The sequence below is a fragment of the Pelobates fuscus genome, chromosome 7, assembly GCF_036172605.1.
Source record: "Pelobates fuscus isolate aPelFus1 chromosome 7, aPelFus1.pri, whole genome shotgun sequence".
NCBI lineage: Eukaryota > Metazoa > Chordata > Amphibia > Anura > Pelobatidae > Pelobates > Pelobates fuscus.
Window position 1 is genome coordinate 167,899,416 of NC_086323.1, and position 12,430 is coordinate 167,911,845.

Genomic DNA, 12,430 nt, shown 5'->3' on the forward strand with positions numbered 1-12,430 from the left:
GTCCACGGGCACACCCTGACACGTGCGGCGGCCATTTTGGGCGATCATTCGTTTCACCCTGCTGTGCCGTGCGGTCGGTCCTTTTCCTACGGGTCCCCTTGCTACACCAACGATCAGGTTTAGCCTTTTTTATGTTCTGCTGGGTTAATCAACCCATTTCTAGTATTCAGTTTTGCTTCTCTTGTACCTCATTATGCAGGATAGCAAGGATGGGCCTACTGTCCCCTCTGGGGGTTTTCCAATAGATAACCCCGAGGGCGCTATGGCCTCTCAGGAGCTCCAGGCCTTGTTAGAAGCTACTATGGCTTCTTCCCTTGAAAAGGCTATTGCCTCCGCTATGGGGACTGTCTCATCCTCTTTTGCCCAGTCACTTCAGTCTGTGCTCTTGCCTTCTATGGCTGCCCCTAACCCCCTGGGTGTGGGGTCCCCTTCCCCTGCCCTAACTGTGCTGGGTGCCCGTAAGGCGAAGGCAAAGGCTAGACATCTCGGGTCCCACTCCTCGATGCAGGCTTTGCCTGTCATGATTGACACGCCTCTGGCGGTCGCAGATAGCGCGCATCCCACGCGCACAAGAGCCCCTGGCCGGGCTAAAAAGGCTAGATTGTGGAAACGGGCTAGAGCCCTGGATGATGGGTCGGATACCGACCGGAGTGTGGACAATGATTCCGATGTTATGGAATATGACTCCTATGGGGAGGACGAGTCTGGCGAGGATCAACCCCTTACGGGTGTAACCCCTTCTGGGTCCTCTGCCGTTCCCCGTAGAAAAGTGCCAGACCCCGCTGGGGATAATGAAAAAGGGCTTTTAGACCCACAGGGGAACCCCCTGTTTGACCCGGACGACCTGCGTCACCCGCGGTCTGCCGAATGGGTCCCTCCGGACCATATCGCCCAGTATGTGGCCAAGAGGATTCGCACGCCTCTGTCAAAGGAAGGCCGCAATAAATTGCGTGCCGAATGCCCACGACCTTCCCTCCCTGGCGCTGCCTGTAAGACCCCTGACGTGGACCCTCAAATTGCCCAATTTCTTAATAAGTCTGGGTGGAAGCCTAAAAAGGGTCTTGATCACTCCCTGAAAGGGTGCCAGGATAAAATTCTGGATACGCTGGGCCCCCTGTCTAAGCTGTACGAGCTCCTTGAGGCAGCCCGTAATGGCGACTCAGTTCTAGATATGGATGTGGCCATCGGGTGGGTCCAGCGAGCTATATGCCTTGTGGGGAATGCCAACACGGCTATGTCTTCCGAGAGACGCAAGGCTATTCTCTTGAAAATAGACCCTAAGCTGGCTGCTATGACCGTAGCTGAACCTGACTCAGCCGATGAGGGGATGTTGTTCGGCACATCCTTTGTGAAGGACATGGGGTCCTATGTAAAAACCTTTACGGCTATTGACAAGGCGCAAGCTAATATGAAGCGCGTCTTCGCGCCCAAGGTTTTCGGTGGGGCCGGGCGTAGCAGGAACCGTCCTCCCGGCCGTGGTTTCCGAGGCTCATTCCGTGCCAACAGAGGTTCCTTTTTCCCCTCTCGAGGGCTCCAGGACCCGAAAACGCCTCCTTTCTTCCCGGCTAGAGGGAGATCGTGGGGCTCTAGATACCCCCGTGGTGGGTCGTCGGGCAGACGCCCTTATGGTGAGTACCCCTTCTTCCCTTCTCGATCAGGTTCGGGTGGCGGGGAGGCTAGCCTTATTTTACCCAAGGTGGGCAGTTATTACCTCAGATGCTTGGGTTCTGCAATGCGTAAAGGGTTACCAACTAGATTTTGTTTCCCTGCCTGTCCAAACGTATACCCCCAGGGAATTGTCCCTCCCACAGGAGCAGGACGCGATGATCTCCGCAGAAGTCGCGGAGATGTTCTCAAAGGGCGCCATCGAAGAATTGCCGTTCGCCACTCCAGGCTTTACGAGCAATCTCTTCCTTGTATCCAAGAAAGGGGGCGGTGTCCGCCCAGTGATAAACCTTCGCCCTCTCAACGCCTTCCTACGCTACCAACATTTCCAGATGGAAGGCATCCATTGTCTCAGAGACCTTCTGAGACAGTCGGATTGGATGGCCAAATTGGACCTGAAGGATGCGTACTTCACGGTTCCAATAGCGATAGAATCCAGGGACTACTTGCACTTCACCTGGCACGGACGGCGTTGGCGTTTTACATGCCTTCCGTTCGGCCTCTCCTCGGCTCCTTGGTGTTTCACCAAGGTTATGAAGCCGGTGGTGTCGTTCCTCCGTACCCGAGGGGTTCGACTAATTATTTACCTGGACGACATCCTGATCATGTCACAGTCGTTGGAATGCCTGAAGTTGCATTTAGGCTGGACGATCAACCTCTTACAGAACCTAGGTTTTCTGGTAAACTGGGACAAGTCGGTCCTGACACCCGCCCAGTCTATGGAGTTTCTGGGGTTCCAGGTGGATTCCGTGCGGCAGTTCCTGTACTTGCCAGAATCCAAGATAAAAGCCATCCAGAAGGAGCTCCGTCGAGCTCTTCGCGCTTCGGACTTGTCAGTCCGGCAGTTGGCGAGGATCATCGGCCTGCTGGCCTCCTCCATTCAGGCGATATTCCCAGGCCCCTTACATTACCGGGCTCTCCAGCGGCTCAAGGGGTCACACCTACGTTCGGGTCGATCGTACGAATCACGACTTTGTCTGGACGAGGAGTCCAGAGACGAGCTGGTATGGTGGTTGGCACACATGGAAGCCTGGAACGGAAAAGCAATTTTCGGTTCCGTTCCGGACGTGGTCATAGAATCAGATGCCAGCTTGCACGGCTGGGGGGCTCGTTGTGGCGACATTTCCACGGGGGGCAAATGGTCCGACGCAGAGAAGTCGTTACACATCAACTGCCTAGAACTTCTGGCGGGGGCCTTTGCGATTCGCAGCCTTACCCCTGGAAGGGCGAACTGTTGTGTTCTCCTCAAATTGGACAACGTATCGGCAGTCCGATACATAAATCACTTGGGCGGAACCAAGTCCAAAATGTTGGCTCTGCTGGCGAAGGACTTTTGGCAATTCTGCCTTCTAAACAACGTTTCGGTGACGGCGGAACATATTCCGGGTCTGGACAATTCAAGTGCGGATTGGAACTCCAGACATTTGAGAGACTCGGGAGACTGGCATTTGCACGCCTCGGTCTTCCAAAGCTTAAACAGGCTGTGGGGTCGGTTCGAGATGGACCTGTTCGCATCTCGACTGAACACTCAGTTGCCGAGGTTCTACAGTTGGAGACCGGACCCGGCGGCAGTGGCGACGGATGCCTTTCTTCAAGAATGGCCTCCAGGCCACCTGTATGCCTTTCCCCCATTCAACATGATCGCTCGTACGATCTCGAAGCTGGTTCGTCACGACTGTTGTCTGGCCCTGATCACCCCTCTGTGGAGATCACGTCCGTGGTTCCCTCGTTTGATGGAGTTGTCCATAGACTTCCCTCGTCTGTTGCCGAACTTCCAGGACCTCCTTCTGGATCCGGATGGGAACTCGCACGAATTGGTGCTCCAGCACCAGTTGCCCCTAGTAGCATGGTTCCTTTCAGGGGACGCTGGCTTGTCCCTGACGTTCCACAGTCGACTCTCTTGCTCCTCGATAACGCCTGGGCTCCGGGCACACGATCAGCTTACCGAGCTGCATGGAAGTCTTGGTCTGATTGGTGCATGGAACGGGCAGTGGATCCCATATCTGCCCCTCTCCATTTGATCCTGGGGTTTCTTACAGCCCTGTTCGACTCAGGCAAGGCGTACAGGACTATCAATGTTTTTCGATCGGCCATATCAGCCGGTCATGGTGGTTTGGAAGGTGTACCCATCGGCAAACATCCTTTTGTATGCCGTCTTCTCAAGGGTATTCGCTTCGTCCGTCCGCCTAGGTCGCGGTTTTCGACATTTTGGGACGTCAACATTGTGTTGCGGTTCCTGTCGGATTGGTACCCTAACCAGGACTTGACTCTTAAACAATTATCCTCCAAGATGGTTATGCTGTTTTGCCTGGTCTCTTGTAAGAGAGTCTCCGATGTTAGGGCTCTTGACTGGGGTGCCTTTGTGTTTACGCCGGATGGCGTTACTTTCACCATATCTAGGAGAACTAAGTCGGCGTCCAAATCCTTCGTATATCCTAGATTCCCGTTGTGTCCGGCGCTCTGCCCAGTGGATTGTTTGAAGGCCTATCTAGAGGCTACACGTACGGTGCGCTCATCTGAACGCCGTCCCCTATTCATTTCGTTTAAGGCTCCTCATCGCCCAGTATCGACTCCGACGCTGGCGCGTTGGATTCGTTGGCTTTTATCCCTAGCGGGTATAGACACATCTGTCTTTACGCCTCATTCTGTAAGGGGTGCTATGGCTTCGAAGGCATCCACAGTTGGTTGCCGCCTGGAGGACATCATGCGCGCAGCGGACTGGTCCCGAGAGTCGACCTTCAGAGACTTCTATTTCAGACCAATTGAACACGTCGCATCTCAGGTGATAGCACAGCTTTGAACTTGCATAATAGGAGCCTCCGTGTCTTTAATAAAATTCCTAGATTTTACTAGTAACATGACGTAAAGTCATGATTTTATTAAAGACACGGAGGCGAGTATTATTCCCTCCCGCCCTCCCGGTGTGGATTTGGGATTGGAGATGCTTCGATGCAATACGAGTACGTGGGCAATTGGGTCTGTATTGAGTTCATGGTTTTGTACTGTGTAGTTTTATCATGCTTGAATGATTTGACAGTTTTATATTGATTTCTAATCATGTATATATTCTATTTCAGAATCATGTTTCATGTAGATCCCTCACGTTTATGTTTGGTAAGTCTACAGTTTTGAGTTTGGAAATTACCATATTTTTTCTATCTTTTTTAGCTTGAAGTTCTCGTTTTGTTTCCCGTTTTCCTGTTTGGATCAAGTGGGACATCGTTTATCTTACCTGGTCTTCGGTTGCGCAAGAAAGAGGGGGATTGTGGGAGACACAGGACTTATATAGCTACTTCCTCTGTTATGTGATTGGCTACTCGTTATGCCTGTACAGTTTTTTCTTTCATTTTGATAATATTTATATTCCTCTATCTTTGCTGCTGAGGAAATAAAGAAAGAGATATGCATAATAGGAGCCTCCGTGTCTTTAATAAAATCATGACTTTACGTCATGTTACTAGTAAAATCTAGGAATTGTGCTATGCTAGGCTAAATAAAAATAAACAAACAAAGGGAGCTGTCTTAATCATGAGTGAGCTGCTTCTGTGCTAAATACAGGAGTCCACCGCTTGGTGAGCGAGACATGCAAATGCCTCCTTGAGTTTCTTGCCCTTTCATCCGATTTACAAGGAGCTTGCTGGGTTGTTGGGTGCATATTCCCCATGGAGTGGCGCGTGTTGCGTAGGCATTCATCTGCGTGGCTGGAGCTATTTTGTGGAGGTCGGCTATTCATGGTCCCCAGTCTCTGTATCTTGGCTAGGCCCCAGTTGGCTGCCGGTTTTACCCTCAGGGTGTTGGGCCCTAAGTGCTTAGATGTACCTCGGTTCTTGGGCCTCCGCCTTGCAGGTATCCGGGTTCTCTGGTGCCTCAGTTTTCTTTTCGTCAAGGGGGGCGAGGGGGTTTGAGGTGTGTGAGTCTCTGATATCGGTGCTTCCAAGGTGTGGTCAAGGTGTGGACATGCTTTTGTCTTGCTTCTATTGTCGCCCAGAATTTGGCAAGTATGTCATCCAGCTTGCTCAGGGTCGAGGCAAGGAGGGTTTCGGCTGTGGGCGAAATTTTGGGAGCCGCGTGGGCACTCGCGTGCAGTAGCTTTTGCCGCTGTGGAGGAGCGATGCGTGGTCTCCTGAGACCGGGATGACCCCCCCGGTCCAGAGGGAGGAAGGCGGGGGAGTGTTGCTGTGAGGTACAAAATGTGGCGCCTGGAGAGCGGACGTCCCTCCAACGCCAGTCAGGCTTGTGGGCCGCAAAAGGCCGAGGTCCGGTGTACCAGGTCAGGACAGCATCAAGATTGGTACCGTTGGAGTCTCCCGGGTCCTCAGGGTGCTCTCGAGCTGTTTGTGCGCTAGTATGGCTGAGGTAGCATGCGGGAAAAGGCTTAATTTACAGGCTTTGGTCAGGAGCTCGCCCTGCATGCGTCCACTCAGCCTGCCAGTCAGGCCCAGCCACCCAAAATTAAACAATTATTTTATATATTTATTTGTAAGATATTTTACCAGGAAAGATACATTGAGATTTATCTTGTTTTCAAGTATGTCCTGGGTTTTTTAAGTATGTCCTGGATACATAATGCAGGTTGTGTGACCAACAGCCAGAAGGGGTGTGGATAAGGCTGCATGGACTCAAACAAAAGTGATGTAACTCCTAAATGGCAGATTATGACTTTAGAACTTAATTTGCAATTCACAATTCTAACTGTAGTAAAAAGTAAGTCTAGTAAATAAAGAGAGCAGGGCAAAGAGGCTTGAAAACAGTACAGTACCTACAATGACCTAGCACACAATGTTACAGTGCAGGGTACCATGGGCGTAGGAACCAAAAAAAATCTGGGGGGGATAGCATTTTTACTTGCCGGGTATATTCTTATTCCGTAAACTAGGAGTTGTTTATCCCATTGTACAGCGCTACGGAATTTGCAGTCGCTATATAAATGATTAAATAATAACATTAAAGGGTCACTACAGGGAAGGGGTTTTACTTACCCGGATACAGCGCCGGGACCCTCCTGATTAGAACCACCCCTACCCTTCCCATGAATATTAGAACCACCCCTACCCCTTCCATGCACAAAAGAACCCCACCTACCCCTTCCACGCATATTAACCCCCTACCCCTTCCATGCATATTAGTACCCCCCTAACCCCTTCCATGCATATTAGTACCCTCTAACCCCTTCCATGCATATTAGAACCCACCCTACCCCTTCCATTCATATTAGTACTCCCCTAACCCCTTCCAATAATTTTTCTACCTCCCCCTCCTCCCATCCATATTAGTAGCCCCCCTAAACACTTCCAATTATTTTTCTACCTCCCCCTCTCCCCCTATCCTTATTAGTAGCCCCCCTAACCCTTTCCAATTATTTTCCTGCCATGTTAACTAACACCAGTGCTGGAGTGCCGCCGTGTTTACATTAAAAGGCCTGCAGGGACAGGCTATAGGAGTTTTTACTACCTTCTCAGTTAAGATGCTAATTTACATACTTGCAATGTATATTGTAAGTTCAATGAAGGGTAATTAACTGAAAACTTGGAAGCAATTTTAGATGCTATTTTGTTTTTGGGACATTATGGAATATATATCAAGTTTGGTTCCAAACGAAGTGTCTGTATTCACCAAGATGATTTGACCTGGTTACAAAGAGATCAGACACACCTGTACATAGATATATAGCATTTTGCATTTTCAGCCAGGGTTTCAAATGTATTCTCATAAAACTGGAATTCCTACAGAACCCAGCCCATTCTTAGAGAAACCAGCCTAGAACCTGGGATGTGCATAAACGTGTATATAAAATATTCTAAAAACCTAAGCACGTTTATATGCTTTTTGAGAATCAAATCAAATTTGTAGTGAATTTTCATTATCTCGGGATAGAAAGACTGATATTTTCCTAATACAGTGAGCATTACATTTTTTGTAACTTTCTCTTTTTTATTTTTATATGTTGGACTATGTAAAATTTGTTAGGAACATATTTTGGATTTGTATACTCTAACTGTTTTTTGTTCAAAATAAACGTTAATTTATTAAATACTGGCTTAATCTGATAGAATGAAATTAGTGAAAACACCAATGGAATAGTATTTTTTATCTGCTCATCATTTCTGCAAAACTGAGTTTTGGGGTTTTTTAAATTTGATTTGGTGGGGTATCCTACGGTGCTCCATTTATAAATTGCCTTGGGAGTAGCACTTATTATAGGCGGGTGTGGTGGGAATTATCATCATCATATTACGTCTAGTGCAGACATATAGTATTTTTTAATCTTTCACGCACTGAAGCAAGTCATATGATTGCCTCAGAGTTCAGAGTGGTGAGGAAAGTGACACTCAACACTTTAAACAAGTAATTTCAAAGTTTGAATTTTGACAGCCCTGCATCTGGATTTTGCTTGCAGGAAATCCCAGTTGGCTCCATCGAGGACCATTCAGGGCTACTCTTAATAACTACGCTTTCAATCAATGAGGACATTCCTGTATCGGACCTGGTGAGTTCAGCGAAGACATCCTGCAGGAGAAGTCACAGGATAAGCATCCAGGTAAGTTATCAAACCAATGTAAAACAGTTTAACAAAAATGACTCGGAGAGAAAGCCAAGGCACTTCTGGCCCCATAACCACAACAACAAGCTGTAGTGATAATGGAGCTTGGAGTGTTCTTTAACCCCTTAAGGACCAAACTTCTGGAATAAAAAGGGGTTAAGGTGTGAGAGGGTAAGGATAGTTCCTATTGCAAAGAAGTTGCCTTCAGCAGTTCTTGGACAGCCTCCAATAGTCTTGGAACTGTTTAATTATCAATAATTTATGGACCTATTTTTAAAAATGTGGACAGCAACTAAACATAATTGAAATGCTCTAAATGTGTCATTGGAGTCAGTGGATATTGGTTAAGTTTCTCCGTGAAAGATAATTTATTCAGTTTTTCTGTAAAGATTTAGTGGACAGGAGAGACTGATATTACTTGAGAGTCAGTGTTAAAGAGTAAGCAGTTTCATTAAAAAACTCAAATTTAATTAAAGCTGCATATCTGAAATGAGAAATCTGTGATATGTTTAAAACAAAAGTAACATATTTCCAGGAAAGTGGAATATATATATATATATATATATATATATATATATATATATATATATATATATATATATATATATTATTTCAGCTCGGGAAGAATAAAGCCTCCTGGAACAGCTCACAACACCTGGATCCCGACTGTACCCTAAGGAAGTCACCCACTTCCTGCAAAACAGTAGGATGGCCTAAAACAACACAAATTACTGTTCACAAGCACACAATAACTAAAGAACATATTGTTGGATAGCCTAGGAGTCTGTAATATCATATTGCTTACTCTTTGTTATCAAAGGCTCCTTTAAGACTATACAGTATGATGACAGGCCAGGTTGTGTTGGAAAAGACACAGAGCCACAACGTTGTTTTGTGACTTGTGGTTCCCAATTTCTCAGAGAAGCTGTGCAAGTGAAATGAAAACATGCCCAACTTGGTTTAAAAGGTAATGCAGCTAAACCTATCCTTTCTCAACCTGGCTCAAATCATACCACTGCATATTCCGAAATTGGAAAAGTGTGAACACAATTCTGATTGCTATTAGAGCAATGGAATGGCATTCCTATACATTCCCACTGGTCTTGTGCTATTTACAAGCATTTCTAGAACACGTCACGATATTTGTGTTAAATGGACACTACAGTCAACAAACAACTTTAGCTTAATGAAGCAGTTTTTTTGTGAATAGATCATGCCTCTGATATTTCACTGTTCAATTCTCTGCCATTTAGAAGTTAAATCACTGTTGTTTCTGTTTATGCAGCCATAGCAACACATCCCCTTGCTGTGACTGAAACAGCCTGCATGAAAACAAAATGGTTTTATTTTCAATCAGATGTAATTTTAAAAGTTTTTATCTCCTGCTCTGTAAACTGAACTTCGATTGGCTACAGGAGGCTCCTACAGGGTCTATCAAGAAAATTACAGTGCAGGATATAAGCAAGTCTAAATTAAACAGAATTTGCAATTAAAGAAGTGTAAACATTAGAAGACTTTTACAGGAAGTGTTTAGGAAGGCTGTGTAAGTCACATGCAGGGAGGTGTTGCTAGGGATGCATAAACAAAGTGATTTAACTCCTAAATATAGCAGAGAATCAAGCAGGGAGACTGCAGGTGCATGATATATACATCAAAAATGCTTCATTAAGCTAACGTTATTTTGGTGACTATAGTGTGCCTCTAAGCTAAATACTACCTCACACAAAATGGCTGTAAAAGGCTTGTATCTTCATGACACCCCACAGGTTCCAAGATTAGCCCTCTTACATAATACCACACAAAGTAGCTTGTTTGTACAATGTGTTGGTTCATACTACTTACTTCTGTCATCTGATTTATATTTTGAAAATATATTTCATTTACATCATCTAAATTAAACGTCTCTTCCCTTGCTAAATTATTTTTATTTTCTTCTTTTCTTTGTTCTATCATAAATATAGGCAACCATCAGCACCAGCTGGGGTTTTAGATAAACTGACTATCCTTCCATCTGCCAAGAATTGGTCGCTATGAACTCATGACGAATAGCCCCTGTTGTCCAAACAGCACTGTATTCCTTTTCGAGATCTAGTTGTTTATTTATTTATTTATTTATTTATTTATTTTTATAGAACTATTTCTTCTCTAAAAGTGTAGGTGATTTATTGAAAAGTCACATATATGATTTTAATGTGGTGCCAGTAAGGGGGTCAAACCAATAGTTACACAGTAGAAAATGAAAAAAATACTGAATACTAAGTACAGCTTATTCCAACATCCAACATAGTGGACTTGGCAACTTTTCAACACGTATGGTGCCTTTGCCAGTTCCACTCTGTTGAACATTGGAATAAACTACATTTACAAAAAAAGGATTGTTACTTCTATGGAAGTACCGTTCCTCATTCTCTCACCCCACTTGAAGTTCTACCTGAGGTGAATGGTGCAGGGGAGGAAAATATAACATTACCCTCCATGGAACATCTGTATTCATGTTGCTCTCTTTAGAAATTATGTTCCAGGCATGTCTTTTGCAATATGGTTACAGTGAATGATACTTTAGACTAGTTATGGGCTTGATAATTAGCCATAGTATGCTATTAGGCCTATGAACTTTTTTTTTTTATTATCTAGAAGTTCTTTTTCAGGTACAATGGCCATCGTACATTATTTATTGGTGGAGATAATACAAGTGATTGCCTACAACTTGTTAAGTACACTTTATGAGCTGGGAGAAGAGTGTAGTATGCCCTAGGTTGCTTTAAACCAGTATTACCCATTACTGGCTTGCAATTATTTCTTAAGTGATTTCTGAGGATATGGAATTTTGTTTGGCTAAGGACAAGATACATAAATTAACCACCAAGGTACAGGTAAAAATGTCAAATTGTTGACAACGTTAAATTGAAAGAACTTAGGAATAATTATAGACAAACTAGGCATGTATAAAATAACACTCTAAAGCAAGACATCACAAACATGGTGATCCACTCTGTACCAATCTTCTACAATCAGTTAATGTTTGCAAATCATTTGTCAAGAATAACACTCCCCCTACGCATGGAGTTTTAAAGATGGCTTTCAATATTCCAATCACATTTCACTGTATGAGCAGACAGGTGAAGCTAGCAGATCACCAATCTAACCTCAGAACAAGATGTGAGTCCACCAGAGTCAAAGGAATGCATGAACCTGGGATTCACATAGAAAAACATATTTGCTGATATGTGCCAGACCTACTTATACGTGCCAATGTAGGCATTTAAAAGCTACGCCATCTTTATTGCTCATTGCCTATTATTGCGATCCAAGGTTTACTGAGTCACCTTGTGCCACTGACAGCCATCATTAAACCCTCCTTGATCTAATGTCCAGACCAACCAGTTTAATGCTTTATTAAAATACAATATTTCTTCTTGTTAATGTGTCAAATGGTTCCCAACATCTCAATAAAAAACATTAAGCTTAAAACCATTACATTTTGGAGAAGTCTCTTCCTCTAGTTTTCAGTGTTCTTACGTTTGCAAGTCGGTGTTCCAGTAGTCCATGAGGTATGGTTCCCTTTCCAAACACAGGTTGTCATTCCATGTCCTACTAATTCAAGCCTTGGGGAACACTGGAACATTATGACCGTCCCAACAGAAGAACCATTGCCGTGTACTACATGCAACGAGCCTGACTCGGGGGGCAGAATATTCTTACATTGTCCTAAGAGGAAGCAAAGAGGACACAAATCAAAATTAATCAATACAAAATGAAGGCAGCATAGGCAGACCACAATATGAGGTTATCTCTGTGTGATGCAGTTTTGTGCTTGACTGAGCAGAAAGTGTCCGTACAGCAATCTGGAAAATTGGCTGAAAGTTTTCCTGCTGAAAAACGTGTAGTGCATTGCAATCTGGGAACTCGGAAACTTAACCAGGTTTTCACTCCAAATGGAATCATAACAAACATAGATTGCTTTAGCTCTCTGTAATGTTCCGTTCAATATGCAATTGTGCGAATACAAGGGAAAAATTATAAAATTTGTGTGCTGTGCCATCGCAATGATACTACACCAGGTATAGTCTCAGAATCAGTACATAAAAAGCCTGTTATTTTTTTTAAGCTGTATATTTGAATTGTGTTCCCCCTGTAGCATTGAATGGACTAATTCACAACACACTGACAGTAACAAGTAATCTTTCATTTGTAACCAGTGCAAAAGTTGCCGCGAGGCAAACA

General features: G+C 44.8%; 1 protein-coding gene across 1 annotated transcript in view; it reads right to left on the bottom strand.

Annotated features, from left to right (window-relative positions):
- SUSD3 (sushi domain containing 3) overlaps nt 1-12,430 on the bottom strand; it is a 93,734-nt gene that overhangs the window by 21,101 nt on the left and 60,203 nt on the right. Inside the window, exon 2 of the mRNA XM_063426906.1 lies at nt 11,726-11,914. Within this exon, the coding sequence (XP_063282976.1) occupies nt 11,726-11,914 (189 nt within the window). The remainder of the gene's footprint in view (nt 1-11,725; nt 11,915-12,430) is intronic.